This window comes from Rana temporaria, chromosome 10 (assembly GCF_905171775.1).
Source record: "Rana temporaria chromosome 10, aRanTem1.1, whole genome shotgun sequence".
In the NCBI taxonomy this organism is placed as follows: Eukaryota; Metazoa; Chordata; class Amphibia; order Anura; family Ranidae; genus Rana; species Rana temporaria.
The window spans coordinates 108,778,889-108,804,461 of record NC_053498.1 but is presented as its reverse complement, the minus strand read 5'-3'; the positions used below and the strand labels follow the sequence as shown (position 1 = coordinate 108,804,461).

The 25,573-nt window shown below is 43.1% G+C and overlaps 1 protein-coding gene across 7 annotated transcripts in view; it reads right to left on the bottom strand.

Moving 5' to 3' along the window:
• Window positions 1-25,573, bottom strand: part of SAMD11 (sterile alpha motif domain containing 11) — a 207,975-nt gene that overhangs the window by 87,664 nt on the left and 94,738 nt on the right. For all 7 annotated transcript variants that reach the window (XM_040325953.1, XM_040325952.1, XM_040325950.1 and 4 more), the window contains exon 4: window positions 11,081-11,131. In XM_040325953.1, the coding sequence (XP_040181887.1) occupies window positions 11,081-11,131 (51 nt within the window). The remainder of the gene's footprint in view (window positions 1-11,080; window positions 11,132-25,573) is intronic.

The following is a 25,573-nucleotide window of genomic DNA, read 5'->3' as shown; positions in this document are numbered from 1 at the left end:
TCCTGGGAGGCTTAAAGTGTCACTAAACCCACATCATAAAAAAAAAATCAAGAAATGCTTCATTACATGCTGTTCATACTTACTCAGTCACTATGGGATTAGTTTTCTGTATTCTGCAAAAAAACTAGTTGATCCTGCTGTTCTCTATCTCCCCCTTCTGTCCATGTCCCCAATTTTTGTCATATTATACACGGGTATCTCTGTACAGCTTTGCCTTTCTTATACAGAAGAATTCAGAGCATATTTATTACCGCTGACATCTTCTTAAAAGGGAAGTTCACCCAAAGGTTTTCTGCCTCCTCCCTTCTTCTTCTACAACTTTTGGCACATTCGATTTTTTGAGGGAAGCGGGTACCTACGTGTTGATAGGCCTAGGTGATCTAAGCGGAAGTTTGGCCCTCCACCATTGCCCGCAGCCTCTTGGGACACATCAAAGGTCCCAAAAGGCTGATGGGCTATCCGCAGCTTACGCAGAGGGAAGCCACAAGGAGTTACAGCTCGGATTCCCACACTAAAGATGCCGTCACCAAAGACCGGTAAAGCAATGGCCTATGAAAGGACGGTGCTGGGTCCCTGGACTGGCAAGTGTCCTTTTATTAAAAGGCAGCAGCTAGGGTGAAGATAATTTTTAGTAATTTTCTTTTATTGTTATCAGCTTAAAGTTAACCTGTGCTTTGCCCATGTAGGAGATTTTTCCCAAATGTTCTAAGGTCAGAGGCACTCGTCACCCAGGGTTGCCAACCGTCAGTAAATTTACAGTTTGTAAAATCCTTAATTTTTGCGTCTGTCCATAACGAACATATAGACTACACGTCCATAATGGACATTTATGGACAGATGCAAAAATTACGGATTTTACAAACTGTTTGTAAATTTACTGAAAGTTGGCAACCCTGTCGTCACCTTATAGGAGTACTGCCTTCAACAGGGAAAGATGGGATATTCATGGTCAGCATTTAAATCATCTCAGCTTTAAATTCTTAATAATTTATTGAATACACTAATATTTTTTGGTCACAAAGGGAATGACTACAGTATCCAACACGGACCACTAAAAGGATACAAAACAAAAAGGATACAAAACAAAAGATGTTAATGCACCCTAACAAAGATTTATTCGTAAGGCAAGGACTGTAATTTTTTGGAGGTCAAAGATAGCTTGCCTGCAGCCTGTTATCTCCTAAAGTTAAAAATTACCTTATGCTATTTAAACACTACTCATGAGATCACAATGTGGAAAAAATATCTAAAACACAAACAAGTTTCTTGTGAAGAAAAATAAAAAACACATTATACATGGGGAAATCACATGTGGCCTCTCCTCTTCTTCATGTAATAGCTGAGGAAGTCTAAACTGGGTAAAAGGGTCTTCTCCCATGCTAGCAACTCCGTCAGTGCTGGTGTGGAAGACGGTGAGGAGACTGAATTTTTCACAGTATGAGGCATTGATATAAAAGAAGGGGCTTAACCAACTAAGAAAAAAATAAGTATAAAAAGTATACAGTGGTTATATTTGCTTATTACACCACTCTTTACATTAAAGCTAGACTATATGGCCAACAGTTTGTGAACATGTGACATTTATATGAACTTGTTGGATATCCCATTCCTATAAACCATAAACATCAATATGAGACTGGCCCCTCCTGGCTATAGAATTCCTCCACTTTTCTCAAAAGGCTCTCTACAAGATGTTTCAGTGTGTTTGTAGGAACTTGGATCCATTAAGCCAAAACGGCATTCGTGAGGTCAGGTCCTGATGTTGGAGGGGAAAACCTGACTCACAATCAGTGTTCCAATTCATCGCAGAGTAGTCTAGTAGGGTTGAAGTCAAAACACTTGATTTTCTCCACACCAAACTTCATAAACTGTGGCCCAGATTCAGAAAGGACTTACGACGGCGCAGCGCCATGTACGCCGTCGTAAGTCCTAATCCGACCCGTCGTATCTATGCGCCCGATTCATAGAATCAGTTACGCATAGATATCCATTAGATCCGACAGGCGTAAGTCTCTTACACCGTCGGATCGTAACTGCATATTTTTTCTGATCGTAAGGTGGCGCTTCCGTCGAATTCCGCGTCAAGTATGCAAATTAGCTAGATACGCGAATTCCCGAACGTGCCCGCGGCCGACGCAGTAAAGTTATGACGTTTACATTAGGCTTTTCCCGGCATATAGTTGCCCCTGCTATATGAGGCATAAGTGCGGCGTACCAATGTTAAGTATGGCCGTCGTTCCCGCGTTGAAATTTGAAAAAGTTACGTCGTTTGCGTAAGTCGTCCGTGAATGGGGCTGGACGTCATTTACGTTCACGTCAAAACCAAGGACGTCCTTGCTGCGTACTTTGGAGCAATGCACACTGGGAAATTCCACGGATGGCGCATGCGCCGTTCCGCAAAAACGTCAATCACGTCGGGTCACAGTAGTTTTACATAAAACACGCCCCCCTGATCCAAATTTGAATTAGGCGGGCTTACGCCGGCCGATTTACGCTACGCCGAGGCAACTTACGGAGCAAGTGCTTTGAGAATACAGCACTTGCCCGTCTAAGTTGCGGAGGCGTAACGTAAATCGGATACGTTACGCCCGGGCAAAGATACGCCGCTGACTGAGAATCTGGGCCTGTGACTTTATAGAACTGGAATTTGGGGGAAGGAGCAAAGCAATGCCAAAACAGAAGGTCCCTCCCCAAATTGTTACTGCTGAGGATAAGCTCAGGTGTGTTCAGATCCCAGTCCAAACCTACCTGAATGAGCTGGCCAGGAGGCTGTCACCTGTACGGGCTGGACAACCATAAGTGGCCGAGCCATTCCTCTCCCTGCAATTGTATGTATACATGCCCACTGTATAATGCTGGGAATACCTCGGCCACAGGTGATTGGCCCAGTACAGGTACCTGCTAGGATGTAAACATGCCTGAGCTTTTCACTAGTTACCACAAAGTTGCATGCTGTAGTAATTTACTGTAACTCCTGAACTCAACTGTGTGAAGGTCAGGTGTCTAAAAAACATTTGCCCATATATAGGTAGATTCAGAGACATTGGTGTAAACTTGCGGCGGCGTAGCTTAGCGTGTTTAGGCTACGCCGCCGTAAGTTAGCGAGGCAAGTACTTGATTCTCAAAGTACTTGCCTGCTAAGTTACGGCGGCGTAGCCTAAAGCGGGCGGGCTTAAGGGCGCCTAATTCAAATGTGTGTAAGGGGGCGTGTTTTATGTTAATGGGGCTTGACCTTACGTTTTTGCCGTTTTTCTATCAACTGCGCATGCGCCGGGCGCCTACATTACCCAGTGTGCATTGCGGCTAAGTACGCCGCACGGGCCTATTGATTTCGACGTGGACGTAAATCCCTATTCACGGACGACTTACGCAAACGACGCCAAAATTTCGAATTTCGACGCGGAGCGGCGGCCATACTTAACATTGGCTACGCCACCTAGGGCCTAGCTCTAACTTTAGGCGGCCTATCTCTTACGTAAACGGTGTAAATGTACTGCTTCGGCCGGGCGTACGTTCGTGAATCGGCGTATCTACTAATTTACATATTCTACGCCGACCTCAATGGAAGCGCCACCTAGCGGCCAGCCTCAATACTGCAACCTAAGATAGGACGGCGCAAGCCGTCGTATCTTCGATATGTTTAAGCGTATCTCTGTTTGAGAATACACTTAAACATAAGTCGGCGTAGATTCTGAGTTAGGTCGGCTTATCTACTGATAAGCCGGCCTAACTCTTTCTGAATCTACCTAATAGTGTATAACCTGGTGAACTAGGATAAAGGGCTTCTCATCTGTAATAAGAGAGAATAGCTTTTCATCTAGGAGTTTGTGCTATAGTACTGCATAGCAGAGTTCATTTGTGTTTTTGGCACAGCCAAAAGTAGACAAAAAACAATAAGTTAATAAGTTAGTTATAAAGTCTTGAGCTCCTATCAAGTCTGGCTGTCTACTCTGGCAGCTTAGGAGTTACCAAGGCTGCTATAAAAGTACCAAGTTTAAAAAGACACTTCCCCCCCTACATAAAATATGAGTGGAGGAGACATATAAATAAAGAGTAAAAGCCCTCTCAGCCTCTCTCCATCCTTTAACGAGCTCCCAGCAGCTGCAGGGATTATACTGAGCCGCACAGATCAATAAGGAAACCAATCACCCTGACCCTGCTGCCTCCCACCTCCGAAAATAAAATCCGATAAATGGAACCGGGGGCGGGAGCTCCGACAGCTCCGGGAGGAAGTGAGAGAGTCTGATTATCCCCAAGAGCGTGCGCATGAAGCTGAAGATCCCCGCCAGCATGTGTTTGTGAGATCGTTATCTCTGCGAGTGTCTGTGTGTGCGAGCATGGAATATGGTGCATTAGTATTGGTTTAAAAATAGACACGTTTCAGAATTTATTTTTTATTTATTTAGGAGTGAAGATCTATATGCCTCCTTTTGTGGGTATGAATGAGAATGAAAAGACTTCAAATTAAAAATGGAATGTATGGTCTTTTCAAAGTTTTTTTTTTTTTTTACAATTAAACATATTAAAAAAAATAGTTTTAACCTAAACAAAATGTTCTAATGGTTAAATATTATTTTTATTTTTTTATATTTATTTATTATTCATGTACAAGGGTGCACTGCTTTGCAATACCACACACTTCACAAAAAGAACATCTTTAAGTCACCTGACTAATTGAAAACAATGCACTCCCTCTGTGGTTGATAGCTCAGCAATGGGAAAGAGAGAAGGCAGAATTGCAAGTAGCTCCCTCTAGTGGCTAATCTACAAACCTATTGACATTTGGATGGCATGTCCTACTGTCAACTAACACTGAACAGCCTCAGAACACAGGCATGCAGATGCATATATCTTAACTATACATCTCAGTTTACCCAGGCCTGCTGGCCACGAAATATGGATCAGGGATAAAAACTTGTAAACACATTAAAGGCTCAGTCATACCAGATGGGGCATGTTATGCTCTGTATAACGCTCCCCCTGCAGGTATGCGTTTCATAGGGCCTCTGCAATTCATTGTTTCACACATTATACTGTTTTGTTTTGTTTTCTTTCTTAACTTTATTAAAACGTCACAAAATGACATTTCATTTAACCACTTCAATACTAGGCACTTACGCACCTTCCTTCCTTCCAATTTTCAGCGCTGCCGCACTTTGAATGACAATTGCACGGTCATGCTACACTGTACCCAAACACATTTTTTATCATTTTGTTCCCATAAATAGAGATTTCTTTTGGTGGTATTTGATCACCTCTGCGATTTTTATTTTTTGCGCAACAACTAAAAAAAGACCGACATTTTTTTATTTATTTATTATATATTTTATTTTTTTATTATTTTTATTTTTTTCTGTTAATTTTTTTTGTAAAGAAGTACGTTTTCTTCTTCAATTACGGGCACTGATATGGCGGCACTGATGGGCACCGATGAGGTGGCACTGGTATGCGCCTCTGATGGGCACTTATAGGCGGGACTGATGGGTACTTATGGGTGGCACTATTGGGTACTTATGGGTGGCACTGATGGGCACCGATAGGTGGGTACTGGGCATGGATAGGCATTGAGAGGTGGCACTGATGGACACTGAGGGGTGGCACTGATGGCATTGCTGGGCTTCACTTGTTTATTTACTAATTTGTGCCAGTCAGTGCCCATGTTACCAGTCAGTGCCCATTTGTGGTCACTGATTGGCATCTATTGTGCTTATTTTTTTACATGTACCTGGCCATCCACATGTTGCCCCCTTCCCTGTGGTCCTGGCGGCTTCCCTGGTGGTCCAGTGTGGGCATCCGAGGGGGGGGGGCTGCGCTGATCAACAATCAGCACGAACCCCCCCTGTCAGGAGAGCCGCCGATCGGCTCTCCTCTACTTGCGTCTGTCAGACGCGAGTGAGGAAGAGCGGATCAACGGCTCTTCCTGTTTACATCGTGATCAGCCGTGATTGGATCTGTGTCAATCTCGAAGAATGCCATCACTGACCCGGAAAAAAAAACACCTCTGCATTCGTCGCAGGCCAACGCCGTCTGCCCCCCCCCCCCCGCTGCTGACTGGCAGTTCTTAAAAAGCTAAGGGGCGGGGCCACACAGCAGCATCACTGGGTGGCCCCACTCTCTTGTGGCACCGATGCATACTGGGTCGATGACGTCACAAAGGGTGGAGTCACCTGGTGAAGTCGCTGCGTGGCCCCACCCCTTAGCTATTTAAGAACTGTCAACCTCAGGCAGACAATGGGAACCAGCAATGGGTGCAGAGCCATTTTCTTGTGGCATCGTTTATCATGATTGACACTGGATCAACACCGGGGGATATTGTTTTTGCTTTTTGTTTTTTTAATAAAAGAATGATCAAAAACTGTGTCTGTGTACAATGTACCCCATACTAATCCACATGGGGGAAGGGTGGGATCTCGGGGCCCCCTTGTTAAAGGGGGCTTCCAGACACTGATAAGCCCCCCCTGCTGGCAGAATTATAATTACAAGAATGAGTAAATACCAGGAAATAATGTGTGTTTCCTACTCATTCCTTATAAAAACTTAATAAAAATACCCAAAAAAATAAATGATTGATTTTTTTACACAGTTATTTTACAAATTAAAAATTTAGCTATGATGTACAGAAATACCTGCCAATAATCAGATTAGATAAGGCATTTTTTTTTTTAAATGACAAGTGTTTTATGAGAAGGCGCTTACATTTCTCAAAGCTTATTTATTTGGCCATCACAGCTTGCAGCGTTTTCTGTTTCATCGGCCACAAATTGGTAAATAAGCCCCATGGTGGGAGTTCAGAATTAATCATCTGTCGCTAGCAGGCAGAGGGCACAAGCACTGCATTACAAGCATACAGGGAGCTGTAACGTTCTCCAGCAACCCATCACCTCTGTGCAGGGTGATAAGAGAAGGTGACACCCCCGTAAAAAAAAGACCTGGTAAGACGCAGCACTCTGAGTCAGCACAGGCTGAAGGGATCGCTTTTATGGATATGACAGCTGTGGGAGGGCCAAGCAGAGCTGAAACTAGTCCTCTACGGCAAGGGAAAAGCTGTGTAAGCCCCTTTTGTAAGCACACAGCTTGCTGGGGCACAATGACCCCCGTGAGGATGAAAAGACGGGAGAGATTAGGGTCAGGATTTAAGATAGGCACCTAGACCAAGAAGCATCTTTTAACCCTTTCAAGATGCAATTAGGGGAAGAGTTATATATTATTAATTGATTCCACTCTGCAGCCTACAAGTAAAGTTTCCATATTATGGGAAAGATGTACTAATGGCATAGTAGATCAGATAGATCAGTGCTGCATTTAAAGAAAAAAATTGTTAGTCCCCTACACTTGATTTGGTATTTAAAAATGAATATTCTCTACCCTCTTTGTAAATGTACACCTTTTCCTCTCTGTGTATATAAATAACACACACACACAGAGTTTATATATAGAACTATACCACTAGGAAGCAAGGGCCAGATTCACATAGGAGAGCGGCGGCGTAACGTATCGTAGATACGTTACACTGCCGCAATTTTTCCTCGCAAGTGCCTGATTCACCAAGCACTTGCGATGAAAACCTACGCCGGCGGCCTCCGGCGCAAGGCGGGCCAATTTAAATGGGCGGGTGCCATTTAAATCAGGCGCGCTCCCGCGCCGGACCTACCGCGCATGCTCCGTTTCCGAACTCATGTTGTGCATTGCGCGCCGTGACGTAATTTTTTTCGAACGGTGACGCGCGTAACGGAATTCCGTATTCCCGGACGGCTTACGCAAACGACATTGATTTTTAAATTTCGACGCGGGAGCGACGGCCATACTTTAGACAGCAATACACTTGCTGACTAAAGTTAGGGCAGCTAAAACAACGACTAACTTTGCGACGGGAAACTAGACTAGCGGCGACGTAGCGAACGCGAAAATACGTCGTGAATCGCCGTAACTCCTAATTTGCATACCCGACGCTGGTTTACGACGCAAACTCCCCCCAGCGGCTGCCGCGGTATTGCATTCTAAGATCCGACAGTGTAAAATAATTACACCTGTCGGATCTTATGGATATCTATGCGTAACTGATTCTATGAATCAGTCGCATAGATAGAAACAGAGATACGCCGGCGTATCTCCACTGTGAATCTGGCCCCAAGTGCCTAGTGCTGTTCTGTTCCCCCCATTGTACACATCATCACTACTCTCTGCACTGCCTGGTTAAAGAATAAAACACCATGTTTTGGCTTTGAATAACCTACGGTATATTACCTATTTCACACCGTTTAAAAAATAAAAAATTAGAGTCAGCAGCTACAAATACTGTAGCTGCTGACTTTAAATATTAGAACACACACCTGTTCAGAGATCCCAGCGTGTCCTCACCCAGGCTAGCTCTTTGGGTCCCCGGCATGTTTACTGTGGGAGGCCGGCTGGGACTCCTTGTGGCTTCACAGGCCAGCTTCCCACTCTGCATGCTCGAGCCACACTGTGCTTTGAGACCCATCATGTGTTCCAGAAGGTTAAGGGCAGGGAGGCAGTTGGTCAAACATCCAGTGGAATCATCTTCATGATTTGATCGGAAATGGGAGTGGGTACCCCTTTAGGGTGAAGTTCCACTTTAATGGAAGTTAGTTACATGCAAAAATTTGCTAAATGTCATGTTTTGTCACTCCCATATTTCTATATCATAAATAGTCTTAACACCTCCTCATTATGCAGGAAAATGAAAAGTACCACCAAACTGAGCTAACTCAGGAAGGACCACGTTAGTTGTACTGAAACCTGTGCATTATTATTTGCAGAGTGATGACAATCTAGTATTTTTTCTTTACACAGCAATTAATTTTGAGTATTAGGAGGAAGGCATCTCCCTAATTCACTATTGGCTCAAAGCTGTGATGGGTGGCCTCGCAGACCAATTTGGAGGTCCAGGAAGTAAGCGGAGACAGGTCAAAGCAAAGCTTCTGAATTGGAGGTTGTTAGTGCATTATCTAGGAACACTAGGTTTCAGGGCTCTCCACAGGTTTACTGAGTTTATGTGCAAGGACCTCCAGGGTGCCTGCCTGCACTTCAATCTTCCTCGCAGCTTTATCCAGGTGAGGAACTCTTTCAATTTAAATTCCTAAATAACTTTTTCAGGGTATGAAAGTTGCCATTGCTGACTTGTTATTGAATGCACCCATTGTGGCATCATTATCCTTTTTTATTGCGAGTTGCTAAACCAGAAAACCATGCACCAATGACGTGTCGTGATTTCTGATGTGCACAGGATTGTCTTGGGTTATTGGCTCACAAACTCATGAAGAATAAGAATGGCAGCCTACTTAAACAATTCAACAGTGGCAACTCCATATTTTGGTCTTTTTTTTTTTTTAAACAGACTGAGGGTTGTAGATATGAAGTAGCAGAACCAAATAGAACAGGAAAAATACAGAGTACTACCTATATTGAATTTAACATACTGTATAACATGCACATTTTTATATTAAAATATTTGCATTGCATGATGATATATTTGATGGTAACTAGCACACATGGACTGTATGAGTGAAATGCAGAGGCATGCTTTCGAAGATAATGATCTTTCAGTTAATATATGAAGAAGAAGTTCATTTCTGAAGAGAAAAGTCCCTTTAAGGACCTGGCTTGAAATATTAGAAGCCAAAGTCGCTAAGATATTGAAGCTCTCAGTTCTCAGAATGTAATTCACGAGACGCCCTCTTAAACATAAAAAGGCCGCTGTGCCCCTGCTGATTCACACAAGAGGTGGACAGATTAGAATGGTGTGAAATTGGCCTCGGCGTCAGGCGCCTCTCGTATAATGCAGACTTCTGGAACGGCAGCGATAAGTAACCCTGAGAATCCATCAGTTCTGCACACAGCAGCAAAGACTGCTGGCTCTGTAACAAGGAATGCCGCCTAACTAAACCAGCATACTTAAATGTATTCCCTACACAAAGAATTTACTCCAGACTACAAAAGACATAGTGTAGCTGTAGACCAAGACCACAACGTATTTGCTTTATAGCTTCAAATCCACATATAACTTAAAATAAAAAACATTATGCCACCTGTAGGTGCTACTAAATACTCTAATATTCCTAAAGTTTTAATGTATGCAGATTTATTTATGCTCTGCTGTGCTCCCTACCTTGATTTCATCATGTCCCTGGGCAACTCATATGGTGTTCTGCCAGAAACTTAAAGGGCCTATGATTCACAAACTGACAAATTAGCTGTGGTGACTGCAACAGAGAAAAATCAACCACTGGCTTCTTATTTCTCAGAGGGACTCCAACAGCGATATCCCCCACTAGAGCTGGAAGCCCTGTTGGCTCCATCACAGTCGCTCATATGGAGCCCTTTAAATGGTTCTCAAAAATGTTGTTTTCACAAGGGCCTTTCATGCTTGTCAAAGTCAACACAGTGGCCTCACCTATACTGTACATCAAAACAAAAACTAAAGGGAAAGGTGGCTGTAAATGTGACTGCTACATTTTACATTTATTTGGAAAATATTCCCCATGCTTCACCTGCTCTCTCTATTCAGGTATTTTTTTTGAATAAACATTTTTTTAAAGGTTTAATGCAAAGTCACAGAGAATGACTCCAAATACGTCATGTAAAAGGATGAAGACAATTACAAAGCAAAATAAGTAAAAAAGTAACAATTCCATCTAATAATTATTAGCATACCTGGAGTTGTCTCAGGAATAACCACATAGTAAATAACCGATAAGAACATGAAATATAAGAGCACCTATGGTAAGGTCAATCAGCAGGTCATGAAGGGCGTGGGAGTGGAAGCTGGTAATCACATGAAGTCTTCAGTTTACAAGTAAAAGGGGCCTATTCAGGAATATGTCTCTTATGTTCAAAACCACGTCAGGCAAACTTCAGGACATGGACAACATCCCAGGTGAAAGAAAAGCCTTTTTTATACAAAGAGGTTTTTATTCTGGCCGTATAGCAAACTATGACATCATCTGTGGTGAGGTCAACAGGTCACCCAGTTTATGGTGACATTAAAAACTTTTTGTTCAAAAAATGACAGGGATGACAAGATGTGAATGAGCATACACAGAAAGAAGAAAAAAAAGCATACCTGCAAGTGGTGTCTTGAAAGGAGATGTTTAAGTCCCAGTGCGCCCGTATCCTGTTGATAAATAAACAGAGCAATCAATTTACACAGCCCAAAACACATAACTCACTGAGCCCAGAATAACACTGGCTGAGGCAGCAAACTCTATCAAAATCTGCCCCCATAGCTCTTTCCCAGACCCACAGAAGGCTTATACACAGGGTCAGGGATCGGAATATTCTTTCTTATTGCTGATGCATTTCATAAGGCTTACATACTTATTGCTGTTTTTCCCCAAACATAGAGACACATGAAAATTTAGAGAGGAAACATGTCAGAATGCTAGCACCAAGATATTTTTTAGATAATCCAACTACCATGAAATAGGCAAATCTGAAGTAAAAGATGTTAGAACAGCCAAATCACAACAACCAAATGAAAAGGAGTTCTATGGTGACAGCATACACTTTCATTTTATAACAATACATACCATAGGTATTTTTGACAATCAAATATAAGCTTACTTGAAAAATATCCTTTTATGTTGTGGGTGCTGCCTGTCTGCTGAACATCCATTTCTACAACTTCCTGGATTCCCTGCATGCTTTGCAGCATCTCCCCTGCCGTTTACTTTAAATTTCTAAGGACTACATATCCCACAGTACCCCGTTGCCTGCAAGCAGTGATTCCTGTACTGACTCCACCTCCTGAAATTCCTCCTCTCAGCCCCTTTGTAGTTCAGAAGGCAGTCTCTGTGAAATGCTTTACACAGCATTACCTAATCACAGGGCATAGTGAAAACATGTCACAGCATTCAAGAAAGTAAATGTGTGGTGATCTTCATAAAGTAAGATTACAGACTTCAAGATAATTCAGATTAATAGGAGTAGGCTATAAATAATTGAAATACAATTTGAAATGAATATATGATTTAACTTTTTCAAATAAACTATTAATCGCTAAAGGTTTGTGGACACCTGCTCATCACACCTACCTACAGTATATACCCAGAAGTATATGGACACCCATCCAAGAGACTTAGGCCCCATACACACCATAGAATCTATCCGCAGATAAATCCCATCAAATGGGTTTCTGCGGATAGATCCTATGGTGTGTACACTCCGTCGGATATCTATCCGCAGATAAATCTCCCCTGGAATGGATTTCCAGCAGATAAATATTTGTCGACATGCACAGAATATCTATCTGCTGGAATCCATTCCAACGGATGGATCCGCTCGTCTGTACAGACTTACCGGATCCATCCGTCCAAAGGGATTCCCCGCACGCGCCGTAATGAATAGACGCATGCGTGGAATTCCTTATATGACAGTGTCGCGCCCGTCGCCGCGTCATAATAGCGGCGACGGCGCGACACGTCATCGGCAGAGGATTTCAGCGCGGATTTCAATGCGATGGTGTGTACACGCCATCGCATTGAAATCCTCTGAAATCTTAGAGAGGATTTATCCGCGGATACGGTCCGCTGAACCGTATCTGCGGATAAATCCTATCGTGTGTATGGGGCCTAAGGGGCAGATCCACAGAGCGAGTACGCCGGCGTATCTACTGATACGCCGGCGTACTTTCAAATTTCCCGCGTCGTATCTTTGGTTTGAATCCTCAAACCAAGATACGACGGCATCTGGGTTAGATCCGACAGGCGTATGGCTTCGTACGCCTTCGGATCTTAGATGCAATACTTCGGCGTCCTCTGGGTGGAGTTCTCGTCGTTTTCTGCGTCGAGTATGCAAATTAGCTATTTCCGACGATCCACGAACGTACGCGCAGCCGTCGCATTCTCTTACGTCATCTCTAGTTGGCTTTTTCCAGCGTATAGTTAAAGCTGGTGTTTTGCGGCATATAGTTAGACTTGTCATGTTAAGTATGGCCGTCGTGTATTTTGATTTTTTTTTTTTTTTTGCGTAAGTCGTCCGTGAATTGGGATGGACTTTATTCACGTCTGTGTTAAAAAAAATTACATCCTTGCGACATAATTTAGCGCAATGCACAGCGGGAAATTTAGGGACGGCGCATGCGCAGTTCATTTAATTGAAACACGCCCCCTAATCGCCGATTTCAATTCCGCCGCCAGAGATACACGCCGCTGTAAATTACGGCGCAAATTCTTCCAGGATTCGATTTAAAGCCAGGTAAGGTACGGCGGCGTAGCGTATCTCGGATACGATGCGCCGGGGCAGATCTTTGTGGATCTGCCCCTAAGTTTATGTGTTTCCAGTAAATTGCACTGGTAATGCGTACAAATACATTTTAAACATTTATAAGCATCCAACTTTGTAGCATTTTCCTGTTCAGTCGGAGAATCAAAAAAGTTTTGCATTAAATGCACTACTAAATCATACATTTATATACCAGGATGTTTAACAACTGGTCAAGAAAACAGTTTACAGAGGTAGCACTGACAAACAAAGCTAAAAAAGGACTTACGGCTCTACCATGACCAACCCAATGTAATACTTCCAAATGAAAGCATGGACAAGTATATGTCTTCTATTGCTACTAATCTTCAAAACGAAGTTGATACCAAAATGATAAATAAAACATCTACTGCATTGGCTGCCCTTGTGTTACAAACACTGGAATTTTTCAACTCCATGCAAAAAGCCTTAACCTGTCTCTTAGAACATTTTTGGAAGTGCCAGATGGCGGAAACTCTTTATGAAAAAAGAACTGCAGAGAACATGAGTTTTTTCAGTTATACGAACATTTTATGCCCTTCCTGAAGTACATAAAAATGTTAAGAATTCACTGGGGCACCCTATTGTTTCGGGTATTGGCTGCATCTATGAATGGATGCTAGCAAAATTATTGATGACTATTTATGCTCGTTCGGTAGATCTCTTCCATCTTATGTGCATGACATTTGTGGTTGGTCACGATTGATATTAAGGAGCCTTTTAAAGTTCAATTCCACACCACCACGGTGGTGGAAACAATTTTAAAGGAAAAGGAACAATCAGCCTGGCCATTTAATTTGTTCTGGAACTTTTGAAACATATTTTGTTCAGAAATGTGTTCATTTTTGGCGGCTCTCACTTCCTCCAGGTGCAGGGGGTGGCAATGGGGACACGTTGTGCCCCATCATTGGCCAACCTGTACCTGGGAGGGTGGGCAAAAGAGTTTTTTTAATTTTCAACAGGATTCTTCAATGCACCTGTGCCTTATTTAATCGTAGCACGGGTACGTCAATGATGTTTTTATGATTTGGATTTGTCACATTCAGAGCTTGATGCCTTTATGTCATAGATTGGCCATATTTATTACAACCTTAAATTTATAATGAATTGTGACCAGAAGAGAGTTACTTTTTTGGATATACAGTTTGTAGCTCAAGAGGATGGATACCTGGGTTCAGATACATTTCAGAAGCCATCTTCGACTAACACTATTTTACATTCTGCAAGTGCCCATTCCAGATCTCTAATCCATAGTATACCTTGTGGGTAGTACCTGAGACTAAAAAGAAGTTGTTCACATGAAGAGGAATTTGTTTTTCGATCGAAGCAACTACATGATCATTTATTAGTGCAGGGATATAGTTATAAATGTTTTAAAAAAATGTTTCAAAAGACCACAATGAGGTCTAGACAATCCTTAAGAAAGGCCATAGATGATGCGATTTTCTTTCCTGCAACCACATTTGCAGAAAAGAAAATCATTCGATACCCCGATCAACACAGTCAATCCCTCCTGTGGAGCCATCCCTGTCAAGAGAACACAGGGATTATTGCTAGCAGCTATAGCCATTGGCAATAATCGCATGCTAGAAATTTGACATGCTGGTTGTACCCAAGTTGATCGATGGATCAACTCTGGTACAATCAGCATGCCTACACATGGATCGAATCTCGGCCGACAAGTGGAGTAGGAAAATGGATGTGTGGTCTGATGTTTGGAGCGTGAGAGGTTCGGCTGTAAGCGTTGGGCTTTGGATGTTATGTGTGGTTTGGTTGTGGAATGCCGTGCAGAGTTGCAGAGTGGAGTATGTTTGTTGTTATTCTGGTGATTTATTTGTTGTGGTTCACGTGTTTTTTTTTGGTGGGTGACTTTGTGTTGGGCCTTTGTGGGGTGGAGCCATTCCGACCCACTTTCCTCCTCCTTTGACCGAGACATCTTGCTCGATATGGTATGAGAGGTTAGGCGCCTATGCATGTCCCCGCTGGATCTCATGCCGTTTGGGGTTGGGCGGATCCTGGTCTGCGGGAATGCAGGGTGAAGTGTTAAAGCGGGGGTTCACCCAAAAAAAAAAAATCTAAGATTACATCCAGCATACTAACGACATGTAAAGTATGCTGGTATTTTTTTTTTCTCCGTACATACCGTGTAATTGTTATTTTCGTCCAGGCTTCCGGGTTCTGATTACTGCGGGACTGGGCGTTCCTATTGAAAGCTTAGCTGATTGACGTCTGGTGAAAATCTTCCCATGTCGCATAAAGCGCGTCACCAGTTTTCGGTAAATAGCCGACCTGCGAGTCGGCGCTATATGGCGCCTGCGCAGTCAGCTCTACACGGCGGGCGCAGGCGCCGTATAGCCCCGACTTGCATAACGGCTATTTACAGAAAACTGGTGACGCGCTTTATGCGACATGGGAAGATTGTCACCAGACGTCAATCAGCTAAGCTTTCAATAGGAACGCCCAGTCCCGCAGTAATCAGAACCCGTAAGCCTGGGCGAAAATAACAATTACACGGTATGTACGAAGAAAAAAAAAATACCAGCATACTTTACATGCCGTTAGTATGCTGGATGTAATCTTAGAATTTTTTTTGGGGATGAACCTCCACTTTAAGTGCCCTTCCCACCACCACCGCGCGCATGCGCAATGTTTGCACACAGTCTGTGGCACATCCACCAGGCCCCTGTATGCGAAGGGCAGTGGAGAGTAGTCAACGCTCTGTGGCCATATTTAAAGAAGGAGACGTAAAGGCTTCCCTCACTGCACTCCAAGCTTGGATGGACATACATGTTGGGGAAGCTCCTGTGGCTTGGATGGTCCTATTTTGAAGTGTGCTGATATGGGAAGATTATTTTTATTGATAGTTTACCAAGGACAATTACTTTATGCTTCTTTCAGACCCTTCTAATCCCCCATCTTGAAGAATACTATTTTATATACCAAGCAATTGGGAAGTTCACTCTGTTGGTAGGTTTATTTCTCCCTTTTTTCTCTGTCCACCCTATATTGGATGAGGAGTATGGCCCTATTATATTTATGTGCTTATATCTGTTTCTATATTTATTATATGCAGGATGGCTGTTGGGCTTTGTGTGCTTTTTCCAATTTGGGGGGGGGGGGTCGGGGGGTCGGGGTCATTCACATCCAGTATGCAATATATTTCATTAGTTCCCTTTTCTCCTGAGGAAGCCCCTCTTTGCAGAGCATGTTGAGATACAACCTCACACTCATCAATAACCCACTTGTACCTCAGAAGACATTGTCAGCACTCAGAAATGGAGTTATATTTGTTATGCTAGGAAAAGCTATTGATCTATATGGGATGCTGTGAGGTTATACGCAGGGTATTATGCTTCTGGGAACATACTTTATTTTTATATATTGTAACCTAAGGTACATTTTATCGTTGATACAATAAATTACTGTTTTTATACGACTTTTTTAAAGTTCTTTTCCCTCAAAGTGGTTGGTACCTAGAAAGTCCCAATCTTTGTTTCTCGCTTTTGTCCACTAAACACATTGGCTGGTACAATCCCCAAGTAGATTTTTCTAACCCACAAAAAAGTTGTTTTAGCTCATGTAGAATGTATAAAATGTAAACACTGTATTGGTTTCAACAGGCTGTTCAGCAAAATCTGCAATAATACATAATTTCCCGTTTATTTTATACATTTATGTTTCACTGATCTAAATTCAGAAAAACTAATTCTAATTGGTTGGTTGGTAAGGTTTATTGGATTTATACATAAATAATATATTTTATGTTTTACAATAAATTTTAATATGCGTAAACATTTATGCAAACTGTTGGCACTATATAAATCTTGTAGGGGTGTAAGGTGTAATAAGGTGTAAGGTGTAATAAGGTGTAAGGTGTAATAAGGGGGTGCTATTAGCGCCCCCTTATTACTATACACCCCCCACATTGCTGAAGTTGTTTTTACACCACTTTAGGGGAGCAGCTTCCTTAATATATTTTACATTACCATAGCGCAGTACCAATTTACTCATCACTATATAAATCTTGTATTATAATAATAATAATAATAATAATAATAATAGTAATAACCTTCAGGAAAACATAGCAACACTGTATGTGAAAATAACACATCCTTTTTTAGAACAAAAGTTATTGGGGGGGGGGAATATACGCTTCTAATTGTAAATCCATGGACATGTCTTACTTTATAGAGTTTTGCATTGATCTTGTCTAGGAAAACTAAATTGTGATCCAAGTGCCAAGGCCAGTCAATAGGTTAACCTAAAGATTAACTCCTTGCTTGGGTAGGAGACATTCTGGAAATTTTTCAGTTATTGAATCAGTGTAGTTTATGTGTAAACAAGTAACATGCATGTAACATGTTACATATATCCAAGCTACAATAAAAACATACAACTCTCTACTTATTACCCATTTTCTTACATTACAGCCTTTAGTTCAATGTTTTTTTTAATCTGAATTATATGTAATGGATCTAAACACAATAGTCTAAGTTGGTGAAGTAAAATTCGAAAAATATATAAATAAAACTATTTTTCAGAAATAAACATTGGCATGTGCGTATGTATTCACCCCTTTGTTATGAAGCCCATAAAAAGCTCTGGTGCAACCAAATACCTTCAGAAGTCACATAATTAGTAAAAAATTATGTCCACCTGTGTGCAATCCAAGTGTCACATGATCTGTCATTACATATACACACTTTTTTGAAAGGCCCCAGAGGCTGCAACACCTAAGCAAGAGGCACCACTAACCAAACACTGCCATGAAGACCAAGGAACTCTCCAAACAAGTAAGGAACAATGTTGTTGAGAAGTACAAGTCAGGGTTAGGTTATAAAAAAATATCCAAATCTTTGATGATCCTAAGGCCCCGTACACACGACCGAACATGTCTGCTGAAACTGGTCCGCGGACCAGTTTCAGCAGACATGTTCGGTCGTGTGTAGGCCCGAGCGGACAGGATTCCAGCGTACATTTGCCCGCCTGGCCTTTTTCCAGCGGGCAAATATTTCCAAACTTGTTTAGAAACAGCCCGCTGGAATCCTGTCCGCTCGGACATGTTCGGTCGTCTGTACAGACCTACCGTACATGTCCGAGCGCCCGCCATTCCCTCGCATGCGTCGAATGACTTTAACGCATGCGTGGAAGCATTGAACTGGCAGAGCCGCCAGTGGCCACGCCCCGCGTATTGTTTACGTGCGGATTTCTGTATGATGGTGAGTACAGCCATCATACAAAAATCACCGGGCAGACATGTACGGTGAAAACAGTCCGGTGATCAAATACCACTAAAAGAAAGCTCTATTTGAGGAAAAAAAATGGACGTCAATTTTGTTTGGGAGCCACGTCGCACGACTGCACAATTGTCAGTTAAAGCGACACAGTGCCAAATCGCAAAAAGTGGCCTGGTCTTTGGCAGCCACTTCAGTCCGGGCAGGCCATACACGTAGAGAATTTCTTTCCTGCAATCACAAGTGAAGACAGTGATTATTGCTAGTGGCTATACCAGCTGCTAGCGATAATCTTATGTAAAATATGGCAGGCTGGTTGTACTCAAGTGAATTGATTAATTAACTTTGGTACATTCAGCCTGCCCATACATGGTTCGAATCTTGTCCGGTTCTTGCTGAACTGGCCAAATTCAAGCCGCCTATGGCCGCCCTAAAACATTTGCCACAGACACTAATCAGATTCAAACATGTCTTGGAGGTATGAATGTGTTTGATAGGGAGGATAAAAGGAAAGAAGGAAGGAAAGTACATTAAAGAAAAAAGATTGGACAATAGACTCCTACTGTCCTCACACTGATCATGTATAAGGTGTGTGCCCTTATTCTGCAAGGGATTACACAGAACACAGATTAAGGTAAATGGAGTGACTTTTCTCATTTAAGCATGGTTACTTTGTTTACTCAATAGCATTAGTACCTCACTGAATGCTTTCACTTGTTGCCCGAGATTGCTATTTAAGCTAAATTGAGTGGACTGTATGAGATTAGCACAGTTATCGCTGGTCAGCACTGGCAGTTTACTGAATGATTGACACTTTACACAGTACAGAGGTACTGAGGTGGCACTGATGGGTGGCACTGATGGCATTGCTGGGCATCACTTCAGTCAGTGCCCATGTTGCCAGTCAGTGCCCAAATTTTTTAATTTTTTTTACTGTTTTTTTATTGTTTCCTATTATTGCTGTATTGGGTCCTGGTGGCTTCCCTGGTGGTCCAGTGTGGGCATCTGAGGGGGGGCTGCGTTGATAAACAATCAGCGCGAACCCCCCCCCGTCAGGAGAGCCGCCGATCAGCTCTCCTCTACTCGCGTCTGTCAGACACGATTGAGGAAGAGCCGGTCCCGTTTACATCGTGAAGGGACATGGCTGATCAAGTGGTAAAGAGCCTCCGCCGGAGGCTCTTTACCGAGCTCGGAGATGCAGGGTGTCAGACTGACACCCCGCTTTACCGATCTCCGCGCTGCACGCCCCAACGGGCGCGCGCCAGCATGTTATCCTGCAGGACGTCAATAGACGTCCAGTCAGGATTTCAGAACCACTTCCCGGACATCAATATACTATTGACCAGGCGGGAAGTGGTTAATAACAGTATTCTATTCCATTCCATCCCAGAGCAGGAGGTCGCGGGGCCCATAAGTGGGCTCCGCGGGGCACATAAGTGGGCTCCGCGGGGCACATAAGTGGGCTCCGCGGGCCACATGTGGCCCCCCGGCCACTAGTTGGGCACCCCTGGTATACAGTAACAGCTAGGTGTCTTAGGTGTTTCCCAGTTAGGCTTCATGAGGTATTTATATACCCTACACTTACAAGAAGGACATTGTACAACTTTGTTCAAAGCTGCACAGTTTGAATTTCATCTACAGGTACCACTTTTAGGCATTTTGTTTTGTAAAGGTGAACTAACCCTTTAAATGTATTGTTATCACTTAATATGGTCTTCTTGGCGTTAAAGTGGTGATGTTCTCTCCAGGTAAGAGGAATCTGCCTGGGTAATGCTCCAAGAGAGAACTGAAGTGTCTGCCTGCAGCAATACTACAAAGAAACATTAAATGCACTTCAGCTCATTTCAATGCCCTCCTGGCTTTGCTGGAGACGCTGCCTGGCTTACAGGCCTTTCTTTCTGGAACCAGCCAAGCATGACCAGCACTGAAAAGAAAACTCCAGACCTCTGTGATACCTTAATGAGAAGCTGCCAGACAGTGAGCAGGGAGCGGAAGGGACAGGGAAGAGCGTGGGATTAGAGCAAAGGAGTTTAAGGCACCAAAAATGGATTACAACTGAAAGAAAAAAAAACACATCCGAATATTTCCAACATATAATCAGCTCAAAACACCCACAACTGAATACATATTTGCTTAAAAGCCACAAGTCACAGTTTGAACCTTCAAGAGTAAACAGTCTAAATGTCACTGGTCAGAAAATTGATGAATTTTTAAAGAAGCAGTCTATTCTTTTATTGGTAGGGCTTGACAGGCTGTACACACGGTTTTAGGAAACAGGAAGGACTCAAGGGTCAATTGCAGGTATGAGGGTCTGGTAATGCCAGAAACTCTAGTGCAGATCTCACCATCCAAGTGGACTTCCTGTCCTGGGGACCACTGTAAGCATGCCAACATATTTTGGATTATGAAAAGAAATCTACGAATTTAGGAAAACCTCACACAAACATGGGAATGGAGATAAATAGCAGATCCTAGCCCTCCTAGACAAAATTGATAACTGATAAATTATTTTCTGAGCCGTAGAGTCTCTGCAGCCAGGCCGCGACAGACGGCATGACATTGTAAGGCAGGTGGGTGAGAGCCCAGTGGATCAGAGACGCAGGCAAACGAGAGTTTAGATACAGCTTAATCAATTGGTCAGACCAGTCATCTTGGTCCCTGTCAGCAAGATATGATGATACAGAGGATTAAATGGTACCCTTTTAGCGACAGAACTGCTAACGTTTCTGGGGCGCACCCCTTTCCTCAGAGCCTAAGAGGTCTGTTGTCTCATCTGGTGGCACTGGCAGGTGACGTGGCAAGTGGCATTCCTTATCTAATGGCACTGGCAGGTGACGTGGCAAGTGGCATTCCTCATCTGGTGGCAGGCAGCGTGGCAAGTGACACGCTCAGGGCTCCTACTGATTCTGCATTTTGATGAGTTGAACTATTTCTTTTATATTACAATGTAATATAAGAAATAATGTGCTTCAATCATTCTGACACCATACCAACCATGGTGCCGTAATGATTGAAGTACCAACAGCGGAACACAAGCTATTGACCTGAAAAATTGCCCGTGAAAAATCGCTTACCCCCCCCTCGCAGGGCCTTGGCACAATTTTCTTTTACGCAGCCAGGCCCCGGTGCCAAAAAGGTTGGGGACCACTGCTCTAGAGGGCAGCAGGAACAGACTGTAGATTGAAGTTTCACGTGGTTCATTTCAAAGTAGGAGCAGCAGCGGTGGGATGCGTCCCCAAGGATGTATGGCAGAAAGCACAACACTCCAACCAGAGGATAACATCAGCGCTCAGTATTCAGACTCACAGCATTGACCCCTTCTGAAAAATAGAGAATTTTAAAGGCCAACCACCAGCCTATTTATAGCTTCCCTATACTCATCCTGTTTGGCTCATTCACAAAGTAAGTCTTCAGATACAAGGTAAGTGCTAAGGCAATGCCAATGACTCTAGACTTGGAAAAATGTCTTTTGTGTTTTCCCTGTGCCTGCGTGGGTTTCCTCCAGGCACACCGGTTTCCTCCCATACTCCAAAGTCATGCTGATAGGTTAATTGACTCCTGTCTAAATTGACCCTACTATATGGATGCAAGTTAGGGACCTTAAATTGTAAACTCCTTGAGGGCAAGGAATGATGTGAATGTATAATATATATATGTAAAGTGCTGCCTAAATTGTCAGTGCTATACAAGTACCTGTAAATAAAAAGGATTTATTTTTATTTTTTTATCATAACCTGAGCTAGACAGGCAGTTAGAGATTAATGGTAATGTGGCTCCAGGTGGGTATACGGAATAATAAACCCCTGGGGGGAGGGTGTGAGATGAGGTTGATGTGATGAGAATAAAATTGCATTGCAGCAGGCTCCGTCAGTTCCTATCTATCAATTTCCTCACATTGGGAAGCAGCACGGAGCTGCGGGCCCACACGCTATATATAGGCAGAGAGGGCAGAGGAACCTTCTACATTCTACAGCACTTGCCTCTCTAAGTTGCTGCGACGTAACGTAAATACGGTACGCTACGCCCGCGCAACGTAGATCGGCCGTACGTGAATCTAGGCCACAGTCTTCCACAACACATATTCTTGCTTATCTTAAAGTAGAATTAAATCAAAACTTTGTTTTCGGAACGCTTGTTAGATTCTTTCTTTGCCATTTGTGTTGCACTGGGTAGATTTCCCTTCACTTCCTGTCACATAGCCAAGACAAGAGCTAATCCCTAGTTGTCACCAGGGTCACCCGAACTAGTGCCCCATTGGAAAATTAACCCTCTACTCCTGTTCTGACGACAACCCAATAGGTAAGATTCTTCCTTAACTTGCACTTTCGGTGATAATGGTAAACAGGACAGTAAAGGGGGCTCAGATAGCAATAAAAACCTGACAGGTGTTATAAATCCTCTACATTCACTCTCTAAAACAAAAACAAAAATATTTGCCTTTAGTTATACTTTAAAATCTAATCTGTATGAAAATAGAGGAAAATACCAATCGTTTCATCCCGTCTACAGGACTTGTCTTTACAAGATTATCTAATTCTTGACCAATTACAGTATCTCACAAAAGATTATGGAAAATGTGTACAAATTCAAATACAGCAGCAAATCAACAATGATCAGCTATCAATTTTAGAGGAAGAAACGTAATAAAAATGAAATCAATGATTCCTAAATGACTAATGAATGTAAAGGATACGCTGCTGCTAATTCACCTTAGCCTAGGTTCACATTGGAGCAATTTGTCATGTGATTTGAGAGTTCAAAACGCATGACAAGTCGCAGCCTATTGGAGGGCAATAGCACTGTTCCAATCGGTGCGATACCGATTTTGAGGCGCGGCACCGATTTGCAAAGTAGTTCCTGCACTACTTTTGACAATTTCAGGTGCGATTTCAATAGACATCTGTGTATGAAGCTTCACAGATGTCTATCAAGTCGCACCTGAAATCGCGCTGACCTTGCTACTTTGAAATTGCGCTACTTCATGTGAAGTAGCGCGATTTCAACGTAGAATCAATGTGAACCAGGGCTAAATGTCGATTCCGACAAAAAAAAAAAATGCCACAAAATGTCACCAAGCTTTATTAACCTATGCTTCATCTTGACACACACTGCACAATGTGTACTTTGAAGCACTAGTTCCTTGCCACAACTACAGCAAACAGGAAAAGGCCAGCATAGGAAGCATGACATAGCACTCGGGAAAGTTTTATAGCTAAAATGTCACTTGAAAAATACATTCCACAACGCATAAGATTTTAGAATTCCCAGTTTTAACCTTCAAATTTCTATGTACTGTACATAAATTGAATCCATTTCACCCCGTGACTACGGATTTTAGATCGAGGTCATAAGGGAGTTGGAGTTTTTCACATTAGGATAAATGCACAGTATTTGCTTCAGTCCTGTGGATCAATAGTTTTTGGTACTAGAAAGCCAGCACAGTTTTCTCTGTAAATTATTGTGTTGTGAATTTACATTTTGTCGCAAGAAAATTGCAATGTGATAAGGATTGCATTATAGCCGACAGTGGTGTGCCAGTCATATTATTTATTCATTATAAAATTAGACTTGCAGACTCTGGTCACTTTAAGGGCCCTTTCACACGTACGGACCGTATGTCCGCATTTTCATCTGTCCGTTACGGATGAAAACGGGACATACATAGGTCCCTATGGGATTACGGGTGTCAGCGGATGACCATCCGCTGACACCCGTAATTGTCCGCCTCCGCAAAGATCCGCATTTGCGGACGGAGGAAAATCCAATTTTTCTTCCGTCTGCCGGATCGGTCCGTGTTCATCCATTCCCCCATAGAGGAGAGCGGAGGAAAGACAGGGAGGTCCCTGCGCAGTGTTCGGGGACCGCCCTGTCAGCTGCCAGCTCAGCGGGGATTTTACGGAGGATCCCCGCTGAGCTTTTGAGGACACACAGAGCGGATTATTACTGATCTGCCCGTGTGAAAGGGCCCTTAGGGTTATGTTTGGTTGTGCTAGAGCAGGGGTCTTCAAACTATGGCTCTGCGTTTGTTCAGGAACTACAATTTCTATAATGCCTAGGTAAACGCATACGCTCCCTGCACAGTACAACCCTCTGCCCCCGAGCAACCCATCAGCAGCACAGGCAAGACCAATAATATTGGGCCTATGCATTCACAAGGCTCAGTAATGTATGCTCCCAAATCTATAGATTGTTAACGAGGCAACTTTAACCAGACAGTTGGCCCAGGTCACTACAGCTATGTCTGGATGTAAACGAGAAGCATGGAGTATGTAGCTTCTGTGCTTAGTATGCATTCCAAGGCTTGGGTTTTAATTTTGACAGCAGTGGGCCTTTAAAGCGGATCTGGAAAAAGCATGGTCTGCTCATCTTGCAGCCCTCACGTAAAAAAAAGTGAAAGCAAATCGAAAAAGAAAAATATACAAAATACTTGCCCTTACACCCCAGCTTAGAATCCTCCTGTAGGCACCAGTCATGTCCCTGGGTTTCACCATGAGATCCCATTCCCAAATCTCATTAAGAGAAATTCCAGCGCTGTGAAAAAGCTTTGTTTGGGAGGCCAGTGTTAGCCAAGTATTTTTATTTTTTTTTGGTAATATTTCATTGCTTTCGCTATTCTTTTTTTTTACATCAGGGACTGGGGGGGGGGGGGGGTGCAGGGTGCTGCAGGTCTGCGAATATCAAGCTGCTGAAATATTTGGGCTGATTCTGCTACACTTTCTAATTATCTTTTGCTATTGCAAACAACTGATGTTGTACAAGAGGCTAGTAAATTCTCACAGACCCGACCATAATCCCTACTCTCAGCAGCAAGCAAACAGTTAATAATGACACACCAGCTGCAAGTAGAACTTCATCCTGCTGGTATATATTCAGCATCTCCCACCTGTTTCCTCTGCAGGCAGACGACACGGGAGAGAATCTCTCTTCCTTCTTCTTTTCACACTCAGGAAAGGTCCATTTATTCTCACTCGGCAGACTGTAACCATTTCCTGACCAAAAAAAACCCCCCAAGACCTGACAGAGCTTCCTGTGTGGTGGCAGCAGGCCAGCCGCTCTGTCTTTCTTCTCCAGGAAACGGGCTG